A 20266-nucleotide genomic window follows, 5' to 3' on the forward strand; every position below is an offset into this window, starting at 1 on the left:
CTCCCGTATTGCTAAGAAGCACAGGAATATCGGTCTTATCGTCATGGTTTCCCAGCCCTGAAAGCTGCCTTAATTTTCGTAATAATTCAAGGCTACACACCCTCAAAGAAAACTCTACAGGGAACAGTTGAGATGGTACCAAAGAAAATATTTCCTTACATTAAGGACATTATGAGGGGTGGGGGGCTTTGCAATAAGCTTTCAGAAAATGCGAGTTCATTTAGCTCCAGATAAGAGCCTGCTAACTTTTAGTTATTAAATCCAAAGTCAAAGAAGATGGTCTGAATTGGCTCCATTTATTGGTAACATGAATTGTGTTTATAATTACACAGATCAATCGGTTCATTCTCCCACAGTGGTTTCCAGGGCTAAACACTGTAAAACTAACAAAGTAATACCAAACTCCAAACAAATCGTACAGTTAAGCAAATGCAGTACATTTTCCATTCTGCTTTCTATTGTGAGTTTGAGTGATTTTGAAAGAACGTTTGCACCCCAACTGGGCTGCACTCGATACAGTGATTGCATGTTAGTTGCTATTCTGCTGATGTTTAAGTTGTGGTGCCGTGACTCTTTTGGTTCATAAAAGTAAAGACTCGAGTACCTCTATTCCGCATGCATCTATTCAGTACTCCATTCATTAATTATTCATCTTCGCCGTTTGGAAATTTGCTTAGAGATTAATTACGGTGTCACGAGAAGGAAAAATCTATTTTAAAGAGCACAGTAAGAGCAGCAGGCTGGCGTGACTGGCTCTGAGATACACAGTCGTGGTGGTTCCTTGCATTATGATACCTGAGTTTTCACCTTTGAATGTAGCTACACCTCAATTTTGCTGCCAAGGGTGGAAAAAAAACTGCTTCAGTGACTAAATAAAATTGAATTCTGTGATGTGCTATCAGATTTTTTTTTTAAACCTGAAATTAGATTTCTGAATGTTACATCTGTCAGGTATATGTGTTTAAGTCAGCACAGAAATATCCTCATATGACAGACACTTAAAAGCTCAGTTACATAATAAGCCAATGCCCCGTTTTAGATTTAATTTTCATTGTAGCACACAGCTGACCTTACTGTCACATTAACTATATGTTTCAAATGAAGGAAGACCTTGCAGTAGACATAATTTTGTGATGACAGTGTAATTGGGTACAATGGCAGAGCAGTTGTCTACATAAACATTAATAAATATTTTAGGGTCTGCAGAACTCTTAAAGTACCAGAAGTCTGTACCGAACACTCACTGACATGAGGTTTCCCATTCCAGATGTCCTTTAAGAATAGTGGTAGAACGCTTTCACTGCATCTGCATGCTTTAAAAAATACCCTGTATTACTAGTGCATGAAATGTGCTTGGGGGCTTGGAAATGGCCGTGCAGGACATGAGGGATTAAGGAACTGCAGCTGCTGCAGGGACCCAAAGAGACTGCTGAACCGCACTGAGATACGGAACCCGTGAGGTACGTCGCACTGTAGAGGGAGGTGATGCAATCACAGAAACAGGCGTCATCGGCAGAAGCCCGAGGACTCGGTGTACAAACAGCCTTCCCCTGCCTGTCACCTCGCCAAAGTCAAACTTCCACCAGCATCGTTTGGCCCGCGGGCTACTTGTGCTCATGTACCATGAAAATGGAAAAACCTACTGGAATTGGGCTGGGGGCTCGATAATTAGCTAGTTACTCGATATTTCTCTCAATTTGATGACTCTTGACTCAGCCATCATTCCACCTTATAGAAATGTACGAGATTCAATCCCATGTTCCAGATTCTAGAACTATTTGTGTTGATAAAAAGCTAATTGTCGTTCATTTTTATTTTTAATCTAAGTTATCTTTTGTATTCTTCTGGGGAGTGTTTGAGGGGAGGGTTTAAGATTTGTATGACTATTGCTTGATTGGGTTAAGGTCTTTGGTGTACTACAAAACAAACTAAAGTAGACTTCAAACTCAAAGGGGTCAATATGTGCAACAGAACAAATTTTTCAACTGGCCACTTTCGTCTGTTTCACTTCATGAAAGAAGCTCTGTCACACTCACTTTCTCATCATGCTGCCACACCTCTGTTTTGTAATGCAGTCTTTCCTAGCTGCAAGTTGACTTGAAAATCCAGGATATATTAATGAAAATACAAAATGTTTTTATGAGCAGGTTTTTCTATCAAACCCACCTCTCAAAATCACAACCTACATAGGTGGACAGCTGGTCCAATGTGAGGTGTCTGCTTTTTCTGCAAGAAATGTGATGAAAGAAGCTTGCTATGGGATTAGCATCGTCCTACAGTACATCTGTCCAAGAAGGTTCAGGCCTGTTCTTCTAGTGCTGCTGCAGAGCCATTGGTTTCTCCTCTGTCCCCCTCCTCTACCTTGTCCTCTTCCTGAAAAGTGGGGTCCGCAGTGGATAGTGGACTCAGGGTGAAATTTTTGGGCTCCGGGGGGAGTAGAGAGAGCTGCGGGAGTAGCTGTCCTTCACGGAGGGCTGTGGCCAGCTCTTTGGCGCTGCAGGACGGGGTGTTGGTCTCGTAGATTTCGTGGAAGTTGTTGTAGTCCACCTCGTAGAAGCCGTTCTCCAAGGAAAGCACAGGTGTGAAACGGTATCCCCACAGCACCTCTGTGTCCAAGTAGGAGCTCCTAGCCTGGCAGGTCATCCCTTCGGGGGAGAGGGAAAGCGGAAAGGGAGTGTCAGGGTGGGGCATGGGGAAGGAGACACAGGAAGGTTCATTACCCTCTGTTGATTCAGGCCAGTCTGTTTCAGTCTCTACTAAGGGAACAACTAAAGATGTAACATCATAAAACATGTAGCTAATTTGCAGTAAAGCAAATACGCATTTGAAAACATGCATGTTTTATAAATTAATATTAATTTATGGAAGTGCTATAAATGGGTGGGTGGATGATGCATTAATTAAATGACTCTTTCCATAAGGTTGTTTCATGCTTGAAGAAAGTGAAAGTGACATCGATATCGCAGAATTACAGAAAGTGGTGATATTATTATCTTTGGAATCTGTGGCGATTTCACGCTGTCGTTCGCCACAGACTTTTGCACATCACGGCACACAAAGCTGGTGGATCACAGATGTTTGAACATGCTGGAGCGTCTTGCAAGACCCATCGATTTCATGCTGATAGTCACACTTTGGGGATGCCGCACGTGTCGAGGCTTAATGTGTTTGGGTCCACGTGGGCCTGAAGGGTCGCTCGGATGTGTGTCGTCACGGAGCGGCGCTAACAGGATAGTGCCTCTTTCGACAAAACACTGGCCCGTGACGACTTGCGCCATGTGGCTGCATGTTGTGAGGAATGTGTTGTGACAACAAATATGGCCACCATGGGGAAATGTGAACATACGCAATGATTCATGGCTATAAAACGGCACGTCTCCAAGAAAGACGATGCCTCAAAGGGCAGAAAATTAACAGACGCCCTTCTATGAAACAAAGACCTAGCACAACATAGAATGTTCTGGAACACAAAATCACACATCTCCTTAGGAATGTCGTTTAAAATTTTTGTACCTCCTTCTGTTGGCCTTTGATGATAACGAAAACATTTATCACCATCTCTTGGTGTTACTTGTGTCAAATGCACAATAAAACAATTTCAGTTGTGAAAATTTAGTAATGTTGATATTTTTGTAGATGAATCTGTGTTAGGCTAAAAGCTAAAACTTATATAATTTAACCTTTATTGTCCCTCATGGGGAAATTCTTTTTACACCTCCATCAACTTGCTCTCTGTAGAACAAGCTGTCTGTTAAGGGCAACCACCTGTTGGGGCACCCAAAGAACTGGGGGTTAAGGGCTTTGCTCAAAAAGCCACAGACATGCTGAGGCTGGGTTTGAACCGGCGACCTTGTGATTACAAGCACACAGGCTTAGCCCACTGAGTCACACTTATATATACACTTGCTTATATATATAAGTATATATATACTTATATATATACTCAAACAGGTTCCTAACAAGTAGCATCATAATAAACAACTCAACTAACATGATGTGGGGATTATCTGCTGCCAGAAAGTAAATGAGGAGTAGACCTGTGGTGCAGCAATAGTTAGGGGATTGAAGTTAATGAGTTTGCTAATTTAAGTTAATTGCTACAGTAAATAATCCATCAATGTATCTGTATGACTGTAGGGTGCACTGTGAAGCTGTCGAAGTCTCTGCATGTGTCTCCTGTAAGCAGCTAAACACGGTCCTAGTGTCTACTGATATAGTGCCGTGAGGCTGTTGGCACTCTACATTCATCCCTCCTGAGAATTTTCCAGAAGAAAACACACAAGACAATTAATGAAAAGTCAGAGCAGGAAGTTTTACGATGTAAACCACGGGGAATCATTTCATGGACAAGGGTTTGCAAATGCTTTAATGACTTAAATTACACATAGGGGCTAAATCCAAACTGTGAAGTAAATTTCATTTATCTCATTTAATTTGAGTTTTTTTTTCTCCCTCGCATCTGTTTTCTTTGTTTCATACTTTCAGCAGCTGAGGTCTTGAGGTCAAGATTCATTTAATTATACATGCAAAATGGGTCTCAGACATTTTAATCGCAATAAAGGAGTGATGAATATTCCAAAGGGGACATAAATGCGGTCATATAATAATCTTAATTATTTCTTTATTTATTTACAATTTCCAAACTAGTTATTAAGCCGGGATAGTTTCTCAGACCTGAGAGGGTACCTGTGCTTTCCACTGCAAGCTATCAGTTCCAGAGGCAGTCAGCAGTACAACCCAGCAGCATCAGTCACTTGTGTAGCTCTCAGAAGGAAATTAGCAATACGCCGTTTGGCACCAGAGCAACAGAAATGGCACATTCAGCGTCGTCCTTGCCGTAAATAACATTGAGATAACAGACTATATAAACAAGCTTGTTTGTTCCAGAAGACAAATGAGAGCTTAGAGTCTAACATTGTCCTGCAAAAGGAACCCAGCTGTGACCTCATATGTCACATGACCTCATATGATAGTGTTGAGTCTTAATCACATTTAGAAAGGAAGCTGTTATTGTGGAATAATAACATAATGGGAACCCTGAGTCCAATTCATCAGTTGCTGAAGCGCTGTGCTCTCTAGTACTGTGGTGACCTGTTATTTCAGCTGTGAGCAAACTGGTAAAGGCCAGTACAAATGCTATTGCAAAATTGATGCCTTTGGCTGTAATCTGCTGTTTTTTTTAAATAGATATTTTAAATAGAGTTATTGAAATAAATGACACACCACCGCCGGGACCAGAGTTTGAGTCGCCACCATGGCTCCATGTGTGGGGGGTCTGTATGTTCTCCTCGTGTTGTCATAGGGTTTCCTCCGGGTACTCTCGGTGCCCCCCCCCTCCACGGTCTAACAACATGCCGAGGTTAACTGTAGTTACCAAATTGCCCATAGGTGTGTATGTGAGGGTGAATGGTGTGTGAGTGTGACCTGTGATGCGTTGGCCCCCCATCCTGGGTTGTTCCCTGCCTTTTGCCCATAGGCTCCAGACCCCCATGCTACCCCCGAGTGTGTGGACTTCCTGTCACATGATGAGTCATTCAGTTTACCTGTTACTTATGAGAAATCCTTACACAAGAGGCATTTTTTTATTTGTCTCTTCTGCCCAGGGAAGATGGGCGGACTGTATGCCTGCCCCAGCTTGGCCCCTGTCTCGTCTTGAATTTGTTTTGTGTGTTTTTTCTCCTGCTGAAATGACACTGAAATGTCTGTCTTTTGTCTTGTCTCCATCTCTAAATCAGGGGCGCCCAACTCCAGTCCCGGGGGGCCAGAGCCCTGCACATTTTTGGGCTTCCCCTCATTTAACACACCTGATTCAACTCCTGGTGCTAAGTACCACACAGCTCTTGAGCTGAATCATTTATGGTGGAACAGGAAAAGAACTAAGTTACACAGGGCGCCAAACTGGAGTTGGGCAGCCCTGGATTAAAGCATCTCTACCCCCAGTCCTCGGGGGGGGGAGAGAATGCAGTGCCGGCTCTTTAAGGTCCCTGCATGGGTAACTGAGCGGTGTTTGGGCTACATGGAGACAATGTCCAACTTGACATTCAAGCCATGGTTCAGGTTTCCTTATTTATAGTGGAGAATGCTTATTATTACTATAAACTCTTAAAATGATTAAAAAGCAATGAAAAGTTAAAGCCAGAATATTCACAACAAATGATCTGGTCTTTTCTTTGTTTCTTTGCAGTATCTCCTTGGAAGAAAACCGAGAGGAGGCCATTCGGCCCATCAAGCTCATTTGGGGAGAACTTAACTAATAGCTCAGAGTTGTTAAAATCTTATCTAGCTCTGATTTGAAGGACCCCAGGGTTTTAGCTTCCACTACACTAGCAGGAAGACTATTCCATAGTCTAACTGCACGCTGTGTAAAGAAGTGCTTCCTCAAATTAATTTTAAAATGTTCTCTCACTAATTTCCACTTATGGCCACAAGTTCTAGTATTTAAACTAATATTGAAGTAGCCATTCAGCTGAACAGCATCCAGACCCGTTAGAATCTTATAGACCTGGATCATGTCCCCCCTTAGTCTCCTTTGCTCGAGGCTAAACAGATTCAGCTCAGCTAACCTCTCCTCATAAGACATTGTGTATTACACAGCAAAGCTAATGAAAAAAATGATTGTGTATATTCTTTGGTAATTTGTTTAATTATAGTGATTAATTACTTGCAGTATGACTATTTGCACCATGCTACATCGCAATGTGACTATTTGCACCACGGTGTTTTTGTTATTTGCATATAACAGTCATTGTTGTTTTTTTGTACTGTTGTGTATTATTTATTTTTTAAGTAACTAAAACTAGTATTTATTGATCAGTGTTTATTGTTCAACTATTCCTTGTTCTAGTTCTGATGCTTTGAAGACTTGCAATGTCATTTCATGTTTGTGAAATGACATTAAAAAGTGGCGACTTGATATTTCGATTAGTGGCAAAACAGAGGAGAGGCAAAACAATAGAATGCGATTTTTATTTTTTTGCCTGGCAAAGTTTGTGTCCCACTTTGCATGGGCCTAATACTGCTTTGAAGGGTTAACATCATAAATTATCTTTATTACCTTGGGGGCTCTGCAAACAATAAATATCTCCCTTCAATCAATAGTCTGTACAAGGCTGCTCAAGGGTTCTAGCACTGATTTGGGATTTCACAAAAGTAATGAATTTCTCCATTCCCCTATGTACAGTATGTATACTTTCAGAGGAGGGGTGGGTTCCTCTCCACATCATAGCCTGACTGTTCCAGCTGTATGTTCCCAGTGTTGTATGTTATACAAATAGCACATTCTTTTCAGTCACATCCACACACTTCCTGGTTTGATGTCTAAATATATAAACACATAGGAGTACAAGCCTCTTAATGCACCTCATGGCATTGGGCACCAAATAATATGACGACGTCATCCATGCTGAAGAAGAACCTTGTTGCATTCAGAAGTAGTATTCAGCTAAAAATATTTCCACATATACATAATCACCATATTATGAACAAAATCCTAGCCGAGTGTGAGGCTCTCATTTGTATGATTTTTGTACTGTGAGACTCAGTGGTTAACTACTTGACAAATTGCTTTTGTGCAAAACTAGCTTATATGGATACTTTTATCTTTGCACTTTTTGGACACATTTCGTTCTAGGACAAATAGCCATATGCCTCTTGCAATATGGGCCTAGGTGTCCCAGCTGAGGAGATAAGAGGGAATGGGCCCTGGATATCTCTAGTGTTCTTTCATTTATTTCTTGAGAAGTTTCGTTGATGACTGGTGGGAACAACAAAGTCATAGTAAACCAGTATGCATTAAAATGAATAAAGCTGAATATGATTGAAACAGAGTGAAAATGGCTGGTGATTTTAACTAAAACCACCTTGTGTCAGTACCTCATGGTTTAGAATGGTTGCTTTACAATGAAGTAAAACGTTAAAATGACCATAAGGAATAACTTTACCTGTGGCCTCCACCATGCCTTCCAGAATGACGACAATCTCAAACTCTTCCTTTTCCATCTGAGCCTGGGACATCTCCCAGAAGGGGCTCTTCTCATTGATCTCATGGGAGATTATGAGTGGGGACACCAGGAATAGGCGGTCATCCCCCGTGTCAAAGCCGATGTTGATGTCCGTCTGGTTGAGCGGTATGAACTCGCCCTCCTTGGTCTGCTGCGAGCGGATGAGCTTGGCACGGATGGAGGCCTCTACGATGTGTGAGTTGCGTAGGTCCCCGACCCTGAACATGAGGCAGAGCTTGTTGTCTCTGACCGAGATGACGGCCTTGTGCGAGAACATGAGGGTCTCGGCCCGGTTTTTGGGCTGCGAAATCTTGACAAACATGCAGCCCACCATCATGGCATTGACTATGGAGCCAAGGATGGCCTGGATGAGCAATAGGATGATGCCCTCTGGGCATTTCTCCGTGATCACGCGGTAGCCGTAGCCGATGGTGGTCTCCGTCTCGATGGAGAAGAGGAAGGCAGAAACGAAGCTGTTGAGGTTCTGCACGCATGGGGTCCAGCCCTCCTCATCTCCATGGACCAGGTCACCCCGGATGAGTGCGATGAGCCACCAGAGCAAGCCGAAGAAAAGCCAGTTGACCACATAGACCAGGGTGAATATGAAGAAACTGAAATGCCACTTGAGATCTACCAAGGTGGTGAAGAGGTCACTCAGGTAGCGGTACGTCTCCTGCACGTTTCCGTGGTGGACGTTGCACTTGCCGTCCTTCTGAACGTAGCGTTGGCGTGGCTTCTTCGGTGGCTCAGCGATCAGGTGCGTGCGGTCGGTGGCTATTTGGGGCTCTCGCAGGTACTTAGGGAGTTTCTTTACCTGGAAAGAGAAGAGCACCAACATAAGCCAATCGAAACCTTTTTAGAGAAACGATGAGCTGCCTGGTGCGGGCTCTGCATCTCACCCCTCATCTCAGAGGAGATGCAGAGTGCTAACCAACTCCACAGAACCAAATCAGACGTCCTCTCCGTGTGCCGAGGCTAGTCTGCAAGCGCTGCAGCCCACCAGGGCCAGGATCTTCTAACCTAAAATGATTTTTTGAGTGACCTGCTAACACAATTTTAATTGACCAACTATTACAGCTTAATTGCCTCTGGCGCTTCAGTAGTTTTGATTAAGCTACTGAAATGCAACAGCTGGGGGCTGAGAAAGGAACCGGCAGAGTGAAACGAGCTTGACATTGATTCGCAGGCTTGACTGCAGTAACTCGCCCCTAAGAATGCAGGTGCGTTGTGCGTCTTTTCCTGGCCGGGGGCCCGATGAGGCGGGCTGCCCCCACAGCTGTGCTGCTCCCTCATTAATGTTCTGTGCCCTGTGAAAACCAGCCTGCCCACTGACCTCCCCCCCCCCCCCCCCTAACACACACACACACGTGAGTATTGATTCACCCAAGAGCCCTGTGAGAGCTTCCAATTCCTAATGTCCTAAATGACTAATTCTATACAGAAACCACCTGCCATGACATGTAGATCCTGGCACTGAAAGATCACAGGTTTGTTGCCAATTTATTTTTAGCTACACTACTGCACATTGGGTAATTTACAACACTTATTGGTCTATTGTTTTTTTTTATTGTTTTTTCTTACTGTTTATTGTAATATTCTTGTACTACTACTTGCTTACTTATTTTTTACTTTACTTTCCCCTTTTCTCCCTTAACTGGTTGTTGAGCAACTGCAACAAAATAATTTCCCTCTGGGGATCAATTAAGTTTTTCTGATTCCGATTCTCACAACAACTGAAGATGCCCAGCCAGTGGAATTATTCATTTACTCATTCAGTCATTTTCCAAACCACTTGCCCTATACAGGGTCACAGGGATCTGGAATCTATGCTGGAAACAATGGGTGCAAGGCAGGGTCAATTGATTTAGATGTGTTTAAACCATACACATATATATTCATTGGTAAGTTCTTTGAGCAAAAAAACTGGGAAGTAGTGTTTGAAAAATCAACCATCTTACTGGGGATGGTTGGACTGACCTGATTCAGGCATTAGTGAGAGTCAATAAGTCTGGCAGTGAGAACAGTGAGAAGGGAAAATTAATGAGGCCTAGGGCCTTCACGGCACAACGCAGGCCTTCACGGCACAACGCAGTCCTTCACGGCACAACGCAGGCCTTCACGGCACAACGCAGGCCTTCACGGCACAACGCAGGCCTTCACGGCACAACGCAGGCCTTCACGGCACAACGCAGGCATCTAGCAGTACTTCAATGTATATTATCGAATGACACAGGGAGGTCAAACATATCATTCAGAAAGCTGGTCTCTCGGTTGATTAATTACCAACCCTCTAAAACAAGCATACATATATTACATTGTTTATTTGTTTGTTGTATGTAACAACATACAACATGATAATCCTCTCAGACAGTCCAATTTATTTCTTTTTTGAAAATCCATTGCACGTTTAGTTTTAAAAACGATTCTCATTTTGTTATTGCAAAACATAAGACTAAGGAAGCTATTTTAATTGCATTGATGAAAATTCTGTTTTGGACCATAAGGTTTTAAGTCAAATCAGTCCCGGCGGGAGTCATGTGGATTGATTTGGTGGTGATGAGTGGTTTTCTTCACTCTCTCTGCTGGTTCCCAATTCTGCTGCGTTTTATCGACGCCCTAAACCCGCTGGCAGCTGACGGAAACCCTTCTGTGGGACTCGATTAATTTGCAACGGCCCGGCGTCAGTGAGGAACTCCCCTGACCTCCCTCGGGTTCACGCCTATCTCCATGTCGTGGTCCGTGTGGACTCGCGAGTCTCCTGCCATCTTCAGCTGGAGCCGCAGACCTGGGGAGAAAAAAACAAGATCAGATGAACTTTATTGATCCCAAGGGGGCTACTCTTTTGCCTACAGCAGCCAATTAGGTGAAGTGCAGACAAACAAACATTTTGTGGCGAGCTCATGGGTCATGTTGTAGAACAGGGCAATTTTCAACCGGAAGTCCCGCCTTTTATTGGCCAGGCATGTGCCAATGCAGCACAATATGCAAGGCAACTATTTACAGTAAATGGCACGTAAACTCGGGGGGAGACACTAATAAAGCACATGTACTTACAGGGGAATAGTAACCAGCTACGACGACTATTATGTCCAAATACACACATGCACACATTATATAGCATAATTACATATATGAGTGGGGCCACGCAAGGCTCAGACGCCACAATTTTCATTTGTCCCTCAGTAAACATGTGGGAGGGGCTTCAGTTTCACTTCTTCTTCTTTAACTTACTTCAGTCAACTACTTCATTGCATGACATCGCCGGATTGGACCATTTTTTTTTCTGTTACAATTTTGTCCAACTGTTCAGCCAGTAGTGGTATGTGGCTTAGCAGGGGAAGCCTCTGTGCTTGTGATCAGAAGGTTGCTGGGTCAAGTCCTATTTTTATTATTATTATCCATCCATCCATCACTGTAACTGCATAATCCCAACTGGGGTCGGGGGGGCAGAGCCTATCCAGGGAACAAGGGGCACAGGCGGGAAGCAACCCTGGGCAGTTGCCAACACACCACACACACACACCCACTCACACACACACACACACACACACACACACATCGATCGAACCCAGGACCCGCTACCGTGCTGCTCCATCATTATTATTATTATTATTATTATTATCATCAACATCATGAAATAATGATGCACTCATATCGCTCTGTACAGTCTTTGCAGGTAAGCATATTCCTGTTTCGTCTATGTTTATCTATGACATGCCCCTTAACAAAAGGCATACACAATAGAATGGGTGCTTTAGAAGTCTGTGCACTTTGCCTCTTAAAATAAAACATTGGTTAGAATTAATGTGGTGGTGATGTCATACAATGAAGACTGTGGTTGGTTAAAAGAAATTAAATGCAAGCCCCTCCTTCATTGGCCCAGGGACACATCGAACTTGCCACAAGGCATGCTGGGAACCTGCATAATCAATTCGAGCTGACTGGCCCCACAGCGTCACGTTATAGTGTAAAATAAGGCAAAGTGCAAGAGAGTGTGCAGAGTGTAAGCCAGCTCTATAAAGGTCACAAGATCATATTGTGAAAAAGTTAGAAAATTAATTCAATAATTAATTCAAATTCTAAATAACTTCGTTCCAGGAAAAGCTGATCTTTGTATTATTTCTCTATGTGTGATTTCATTTCTTAAAAAGAATTGTTATTTGCCTCATGCATTTTTATGAAACTGACAATAATGAAAAAGGATTATATAGTTAATAAAATGTTTTAAAATGATGAAGTCTTGCTGAGGTATTTTAACAGCGTACTGCTGTTGGGTTTCACCATCTTTGTGAATCAACAGGAGCGTCGATGCCACATTTGGGGCATAATGATCAATTTTCCCCCCAATATCAATGGTAAGGTGCTAAAAATTAATCAGAAACAGCAGAAGCTCACAAATTATTGAAATAATATACACCTTATTTTAATAAGCCAGTTTTAAGTAACCTTATCTGAAAAACTACCTTACAACAAGTAAATAACATGAGCTCATGAATGAGAGTACCGTACATTTAAGTATATTGTTGGTTGTATTTCACAAAAGTAAAAGTTACAAATGAGCTGTATTCACAAGAAAAAATACTTTTGTGCAGTGTGATACAGTCCTGGGGCTGGCAGTCTGCTCCCACTGTCGGACCCCAGGGCAAGGCTATTAACCCCCAGGTGCCCCAGGTGCACTGTGACCCCCCAGGGGCGCCGCACGGGGGCAGACCTGCACTGTGACCACCAAGCTTTCTCTCTGCCGTATGTGTCTGTGTGTCTCGTGTAATTTACCGGGGACAAGGTAGGCAAAAAGACAATTTCCCCATGGGGATCAACGAATTATCACTATTCTATTCTATTCTATTCTATTCTATTCTATTCTATTCTTTCCAATCCAAGTCAATCACTAACAACCAAAGTTTCCTAATAATCCCTGGCCAGCAGTGGTAAATCACAATGCAATAGCCATCTCCCCTCAGCGTCTCCTCCAGACAGAGAGCCTCCTTTTCCCGTTATAAATGTTTAAAGAGACATTATCTGTGCGGATTTTCCACTGACACTAATAAATTAACGGAGCCTCAGTCTTGGCTGATATAGCAGTTGAACTGCGGCTCTGCAGATATTTGAATTGTTAACAAATGTATAGTTACATTTATTATACATCAGTCACATTCTTATTGTCATTGATATTCTCACTCAGACACTAGCACTAAGTGTTCTGGGCTCAGCACCTAAACAGCGCACCCTTAGTCTCTCATCTGAAGGGCTGATCGCTACTCTGATTGGTCCCCCCCCCCCCGACATGGCCACGAAGTTCCTGCTCGCTAATTTTTGCCCATAAAACAATTAACTTCAGCTGCTTGTCGCATCTGGGTTCATCTTTGCACGTCTCCCCACGGAGGCGCCCTGCGAGGGCCGTTCCTGATCCAGCTCTGACGCAAGCGGGAGCGCCCTGTCGGATCCCTCGGCAGAGTAACAGAACGGGCTTCGGATATTAGCGGAAGCTCCGGGGCGAGAACATGACTCAAACAAGAGTCAAAGATGCACCTTCCAGTTGGCTTTCAGCCACATCATGAGGAACGGAACGTTGTCCGCAGACTGGGCTGATACTGTCACTCCTTTGCTACCTCCCGCAGCAAGAGAAACATTCCCATTTGTGATTCCCACAACGCCTCTCTCTGCCGTCTGGCTCGGTCTCATTTCATTTTCGCCTCCCTGACTCGACGCTGAGAGAGACAGGAAGTAATATTTTAACTGCTGTTCCCAGTGGGTCCGACGCTGTACTCTATGCGGCCGGGTGACAGAGAAAATGAAAAGGAGACATGCAAAGACAATAGGAAATTTCCATTCTTATTCTTATTCTTTCAGTTCTTATTTCACTGACAATTTCAGGACTATTACAAATATTCGAAGACAAAGAAAGAGATGTGGTTTGTTTTGAATGCCATTGGGGTATCAGGGTGGGCTTAATGTAGTTTACCGCGGTGAAAGTAACAGTATATGAAACATACAGCGATGACATGAAAACCCGTAAGACCCTCTTAGCCATTTAATAATAATCCATAAAATCACCTGGAGAATATTACTATTACTAAAATAACAACCAACAACAACCACATGTAAATTAATCAAGCGAACAGGTTTGTTTTCAACATGGGTAGGGACCAAAATCAACGCGGAACCCCCCCCCCCCCCCCCCCAAACATGCACGGTACTCCTACAATACTGGTAAGGACCAATATCCCTGCCATCTCCAAACTGTCCATGTCCAAATCTACGCCCTAGAAGTTAATCATCCATATCTATCAAATATCTATACTGCGTATCCTGTTCAAGGTCAGGGGGAGTCTGGATCTTTTGTCAGAAATGACAGGACATCATACCCTGGATGGAGTGCAAGCCATCAAAAAAATATGCATTTTAAATTATGACAGGTAACTGAATATAAGGAATTTTAAAGAAATGCTATTAATATGCATTATTATATATTATATATTATTATATATTAATATATTTTTTAATTTTCCCAATAATGCATTCATATCCCATATATATATATATCCTCCTGAGACCCCACCCATTCATTTATGTCCACTGTAGTGGACATTTTATTTTTCCATCTATCTTTTCACTGGTGTTAGAAAACATATTTATTCCTGTTGTGCACTAAAGAGGACATGCTGTGAAATTAAAAATAAATTTGAAAAAATCTAAATTGTAAGATGTCTTATTTCCTCCAAAGACAAATAAGTGAAAGACTGCGGGGAAGCAGAGGAGCAGCAGGGGAGGAGCAGCAGGGGAGGAGCAGCAGGGGAGGAACAGAGCGCTAAAGCCATACGGCAGAAGCTCCTCGCACGTTTACGGGGCCGGAGTCCTTATCGAGGCCTTTTAAGAAAGCGAGAGGCGTTTATCGGGCCGCCCTCAGAGCAGCAGCATGTTTTAGCCGCCGTGCTCAAGGGGCTCGATAAGATCCCAGTGGCCTCTGTTTGCTCTCTCACGCCTGGCACCCGGGCAAAAGTGTGGCGTCGCCAAGAATAAACTACGCTCCTCAACAAGACGATCGCAGCGTAATCTCCTGCGATAAAACAACACGTGCCCAGTCTGCCTGGCAGGCCGCAGACCCCAAATGCCAGCCGCCTGGCCAGCCGCCGGGCGACACCCCGATAAGACAACAGCAGATCCCTGTATCTCTGTCCCCATTTTTGCAGAATGTCGCTTTTGTCTCAAACGATGTCTGATAGCTTTAAAACCAGGCTTGGCATCTGCGTGTTTTTCCATGGAGATTAGAGCCGGAAGCGCAACCACATTCGTGCCATTGGTGCGGGACAAGGGGGGGCTCCCCATACCACTTTTGCACACCTCCCTGGGACCAGCAGGAACGGCAAGGTCAAACAAAGCAAAGTAAGAAATCAAGGTTACACAAGGCATGACTAAAATATCAAAATACCATTTTTTCCTCCTGCAAATAATTTCTTTAAATAAGGAGCATCCAGTAGTGTAGTGTAGCTTAAGGTAATGAATTATAACCTTAAGGTTGTTGGTTCAAGTCCCAGAATCAGGCTATATTAATGCAAGACTCATAAACGTTCTAGAAAATTCTTTCTAGAATTTTTCTAGAAATCTTTCTAAAGGAGTGTTTCCTGTAAGCTGTCTTGGATAACTGTGGCTCATGCACTGGCATCATATGTTATTTCACCCTCCTGTTCTATTCTTGCTGAGGATAATCGTGTGAGAAGCTTGTGGGATTTGTTTTTCTGTGTAAACAGAATCATATGCTTTTTCACATCGCTTTTGTACAGCAGTGACTGACTTTCGGAGGCGAATGTGCATGCTGCATTTTCATACGCATTCTGATTGTGGCCAAAGCGATCGTCTGGCTTTTGGGGTTCTGTGTATGCATGATCTACCAGATTAATGCGATGGTCTGAGGGGGGGGGGGGGGGTGCTGAGGGAGAGAAGATGGGCAATGCATCCTTCCTGCTCAGGTCAGACTGGGCAAGCAGGTTGGGAAGCATCCGGGCACTCCGGGGGTGCTTGCAGCACAACCCCCCCCCCAGCTTGAACCTAACAGTTCCCACCCACTTCACAGCTTTTGCGATGGCACTCAGAGCTTATCGGGTCCCGGTTCCGACGCCTTAAGGTCGTCCGGAGGTAAGTGGCTTCTCGTCTTTCCAGCGCAGACGCTGGTGAACTTAACCCCTGCCCCGGTTTTGGACCAGATTTGGACCACTCCTCCCCCACCCCACCCCCCCACCACATGCAGCCAACCTTTTGAAGGTTACTGTGCCCCATGCGACTTTAATAAGGCACACGCACCGTGCAGCGGTGGGCTAAGCTCGCCGGACGGATCCAGTGAGGAAGATGATGAGTCGGTGAAGGTTTTGCTCGCTCCTGGACCCTCTCCTCTCCATCCAGGAGAGCAGGGGGTGCATGCGTGAACAAAAAAATGCAAAGAAAGCAGTCCCAACGCAACAGTGATGTCAGGCGGGGGATGTGGGGGGCTTGTTGACGCCCATCTGGACTGTCACAGTAACATACGGGGGTGGGAAGAGAAAGGAGGGGGACTCTATCATCTCGAACCCTTGTATCGGGTGCCTCGTCAGCTGTTTACTGTGATTTATGGCCAGGGGCAGAGACTGTGGATGTCTCGGGGGAGGGGGGAAATGCGTGTGGGACAAGCCAAAGGTCAAACCGTCCCAATTAGAATTCCTGACGCGCTCCGTGCAAGGCTCATCCCCAAGGTGCTGAAGCACCCTGAAGTGCCGTCAACACGGCTACCAGATAGCAGAGCACAAAAGCCACTGTCATTTAATGAGCCCAGCCCTGCTCCGTCACACCTGCACCCATCTCCGTCTCTCTCTAATGGTCAGATGCGGGAAGCCGCGTCTCTCTGGGTGATTTGAATCTCCGCCTGGGACGCAGAAGTCTTCGTTAAGAGTGGACAGACGGTGGGGCCGCCGGAGCTGGAATACGTTAAGCTCGGTGGCTCGTTAAAGCTCGTTAAAATGCCGACATAATGCGGTCTCGGTTTGTTTGGTGAGCTTGGCCGTGCACGATGGCTCACAGTGATCACATTTGACAAGGTGTGACACCCCCACACTGCGGGACCCCCACACTTCAGTGCACTCACACTGCGGGACCCTCACACTGCAGTGCCCCCGTACTGCAGCACCTGCATACTCCAGCATGCTCAGCCTGCAGGACCCCTACACTGCAGGACCCCCCCCCCCCACACTGCATGACTCCCACACTGCGGGACGATCACATTGCAGGACCCCCCTCACTGCACCCCCACACTGCAGGACTCCTACACTGCACGACCATTGCCCCTTCTGACACTCTCTGAGTCTTGACGCAATAGACATATCTGTGAACACCCCCCCCCCCTCCCCCCGCATAGCTGATCTTGCGTAGACCATTTAAACCAGGCAATGAACCTCTCTGCCACCTCCATTCCATTTACTGCTTATCGTTTATTTTTTTATTTTCATGCTTATAAATTAGTGGCTGAGCGATGTGAAGCACTCTTAAGGGCTTAAACAGACGGCTCCCTGCCTCGAGTGCCGTCCTCGAGGACGCTAATGGCCAATCGCACCTTCCTGGATCCGAAGCCCAGTTGGTAACAACTAACCCCACTGCTGCTCTGCTTTAAGGGTCGTGGGAGGGACGGGGGGGGCGGTGGCTCAATGGCATTCACGCCAGGCGACATACCAACTCCACAGGGGGGTGTTCTCGTGACTTTGAGGGGTCTAGCGAACAGAAAGGGCCGCCTTTCAACATGCATTTAATGATTAAGTATTTCAGATGCTTTGTGGTTTCAATTACCACCAATTTAGTATTTCAATTACAGTCTGATCTATGGGTTTTAAATAAGAATGATACAGTTCGGTACTGCAAAATGATAAGATAAGTCATAGAACATTTTTGTATGTAATATATTCTTAATACATGTTGGCTTCCCCTTAAAGAAAAAGTGGTAAGTAAATCAAATTCTTCATATTTTTTGTTGTACAAAATAAGTGTCAAATTTTCTCACTTGGAAATTTTATTGAAGTACGGATTACCAGCTATCTGTAATCAGTGCCTTTTGTTCTTGAGAACAAGGAAACCGTCAAAACCACACCACTGATGAAAGAATTAAATCCATTTAGCTAAGGGTCTGTCTTTGCCACACAATAGGAATGATCCTCATCTTTTTCAAAACAGGTAAAACTGCCTCTGATGTCATTTGCAGATACGGCTCGGAAAAACGAACACTGCAGTCATCAAATCGGGCGATTAAGGACAAGGGGGGGGGGGGGGGGGCTCAGCCCAAGCAACTCGCTTTAACTGTAATGTAGTTTACAAGGTCAAGCGCAGCATCTGTGCAGAGCCGTTCCAGGGGGCAGATGCATCAGTGCTGCCCTTTAACAGGGTTGGCGGGGGCTTCTGTCTGCCCCATGTGGGCTCATGCTTGATTAAACGCATCACACGCATCTCCAGAAGCTACCTAAATACCGCCTCTCTGCTGGACACTTGCAGAGGTGACTCCATAGTTTACCCCCTCTGACTTTTTTTTCCCAGAAAAGTCCACACAGAGGCTTCCTCGGTGAACAAGCGAGAGAAAAGTTTAATAGTCATAACTACTAGCTATTCCCATTCTGAGCGACCCCCATATTGAGAACGAACTGTCTTTTAGGGCTCTATTGGGGATAGCTGAAATGTAACTTTGGTGTGGCAGATGACGCCCTACCCAGATTGGACAACAGGGCGGCGCTGTGTGAATTCATCACAAGTCACTAACACCCCTCACCCTCACATAGTTACGATTACCCCCTACTTTCTTCACCTGGGCAGCGGAACCAAAAAGCCTCTGATGGTAGCGAGATGCTAAAATGGTCTCGGAGCACGACGGGATCGACTGTGAGAAGTCCTGCGTTATACCGCTGGCACCAGAGTAGCAGCTCACATTTAAAATTCCAGCAGCCGCTGGATAATGGGGACGGAGCGAGCGGAATGATCTACAGAAGGGAGCGAGTGGCGCTGGTAGGACAGGGAAAACAGAGTTACACTGCTGCCTGCACTACACCATCCTGCACACGCATCTATGAATCACCGCCACCGTTACTGGAAAGTGCATAATGGGAACACAATTCCCGTTTCCCGGTGCCACCGCCGTTGCCGCGGCGCTGCTTCACCTCACCTTCAGTCCCCGAAGGATGCAGCGTCCGGGGGTCTGCATCTCACGGGCGCCGGGCTGGCTTCTGCGCGTCCTTCCCCGGCTCGGATCCTCCTGCCGTTCCCCCCCCCCGAGCTTCTCCTCCGAGCCTCTCTGCTCGTCAGCGTGCGAAGCGCGCGTGTGTCTGAGCCTGTGTGCGATTCCTACAAACCCCCCCGTCCCTCCCCTGCACCCCCCACCCCCTCACTCATTCTCTCCACACTTCCACACAAGAGCTCTCATCTCCCAGGATTTGTCCTTTGTGGCTGAGTGTGTGTGTGTGTGTGTATGTGTGTGCGTGCCTGTAAGTTTGTGTGTGTGTGTGTGTGTGTGTGTGTGCCCTGTGCGCGTATGTATGTGTGTGCCTCCTTGTATGTTTCTGTATGTGTGTGCACGTGTGTGTGTGTGTTTTTGTGTACACCGTGTACACATGGAATGTAGGGGGGTTTCAAAAAGGGAGGGAAAGGACAGAGAGAGATAGCAAGGAAGACGTAGAGAGAGAGAGAGAGAGAGAGAGAGAGAGAGAGAGAGTGAGAGAGAAATTAGTTTATTACTTTGCAATAAATCACTGTAGCACTATAGCTGAGCACGAAGCCCCAAGGTTAGGAAGATGGCGGTCAGAGTACAATGAGTGGAGGTGGAGTGCAAGACAAAAACAAAAAGAAGGGGGCTGGAATTGTGAGGTTCCTGCCAGCTTCATGCAGGAGTAGATGTGAGGTTCTGTGATGGAGGAGGCCCTCCGTCCTGCAGGCCTTGACTGCGACATTTATGACTCAGCTCTGCTCTCTCTTCCGCGCCGGGTCACCAGGCGAAAGGTTGGCATCAGTGAGCCCAAGTCATTCATCCGGGCCGGATCTGCATTCGATCAGAACTCTGGTGAACGACTCCCTAACTGACCAGGTGTAATCATAGACACACACGGGGAGATGTTAAATGTAAGCTTTCTAAACAAAAATATGTCATACTATCCATATCAGTTCTTAAAAAATTTAAGATAGCTCCACAATTGGTATTGCAGGACATCGTCACTATAGACGTATTCACTTGATTGCTCTGACATTTTGTGTGTCTTCTTCCTGGTAAGATA

The 20266-nt window shown here is 45.1% G+C and overlaps 1 protein-coding gene across 1 annotated transcript; it reads right to left on the reverse strand.

Annotated features, from left to right (window-relative positions):
• Positions 1-277: 277 nt before the first annotated feature.
• On the reverse strand, positions 278-19333 carry kcnj5 (potassium inwardly rectifying channel subfamily J member 5). The gene is made up of 4 exons (XM_023821203.2): positions 19165-19333; positions 10703-10785; positions 7941-8814; positions 278-2645 (listed from the first exon to the last, which is right to left on the reverse strand). The coding sequence occupies exons 2-4, from the start codon at positions 10763-10765 to the stop codon at positions 2299-2301; spliced, it is 1284 nt and encodes a 427-aa protein (XP_023676971.1). The 5' UTR covers positions 10766-10785; positions 19165-19333; the 3' UTR covers positions 278-2298.
• Positions 19334-20266: the final 933 nt, after the last annotated feature.

This window comes from Paramormyrops kingsleyae, chromosome 17, assembly GCF_048594095.1.
Source record: "Paramormyrops kingsleyae isolate MSU_618 chromosome 17, PKINGS_0.4, whole genome shotgun sequence".
In the NCBI taxonomy this organism is placed as follows: Eukaryota; Metazoa; Chordata; class Actinopteri; order Osteoglossiformes; family Mormyridae; genus Paramormyrops; species Paramormyrops kingsleyae.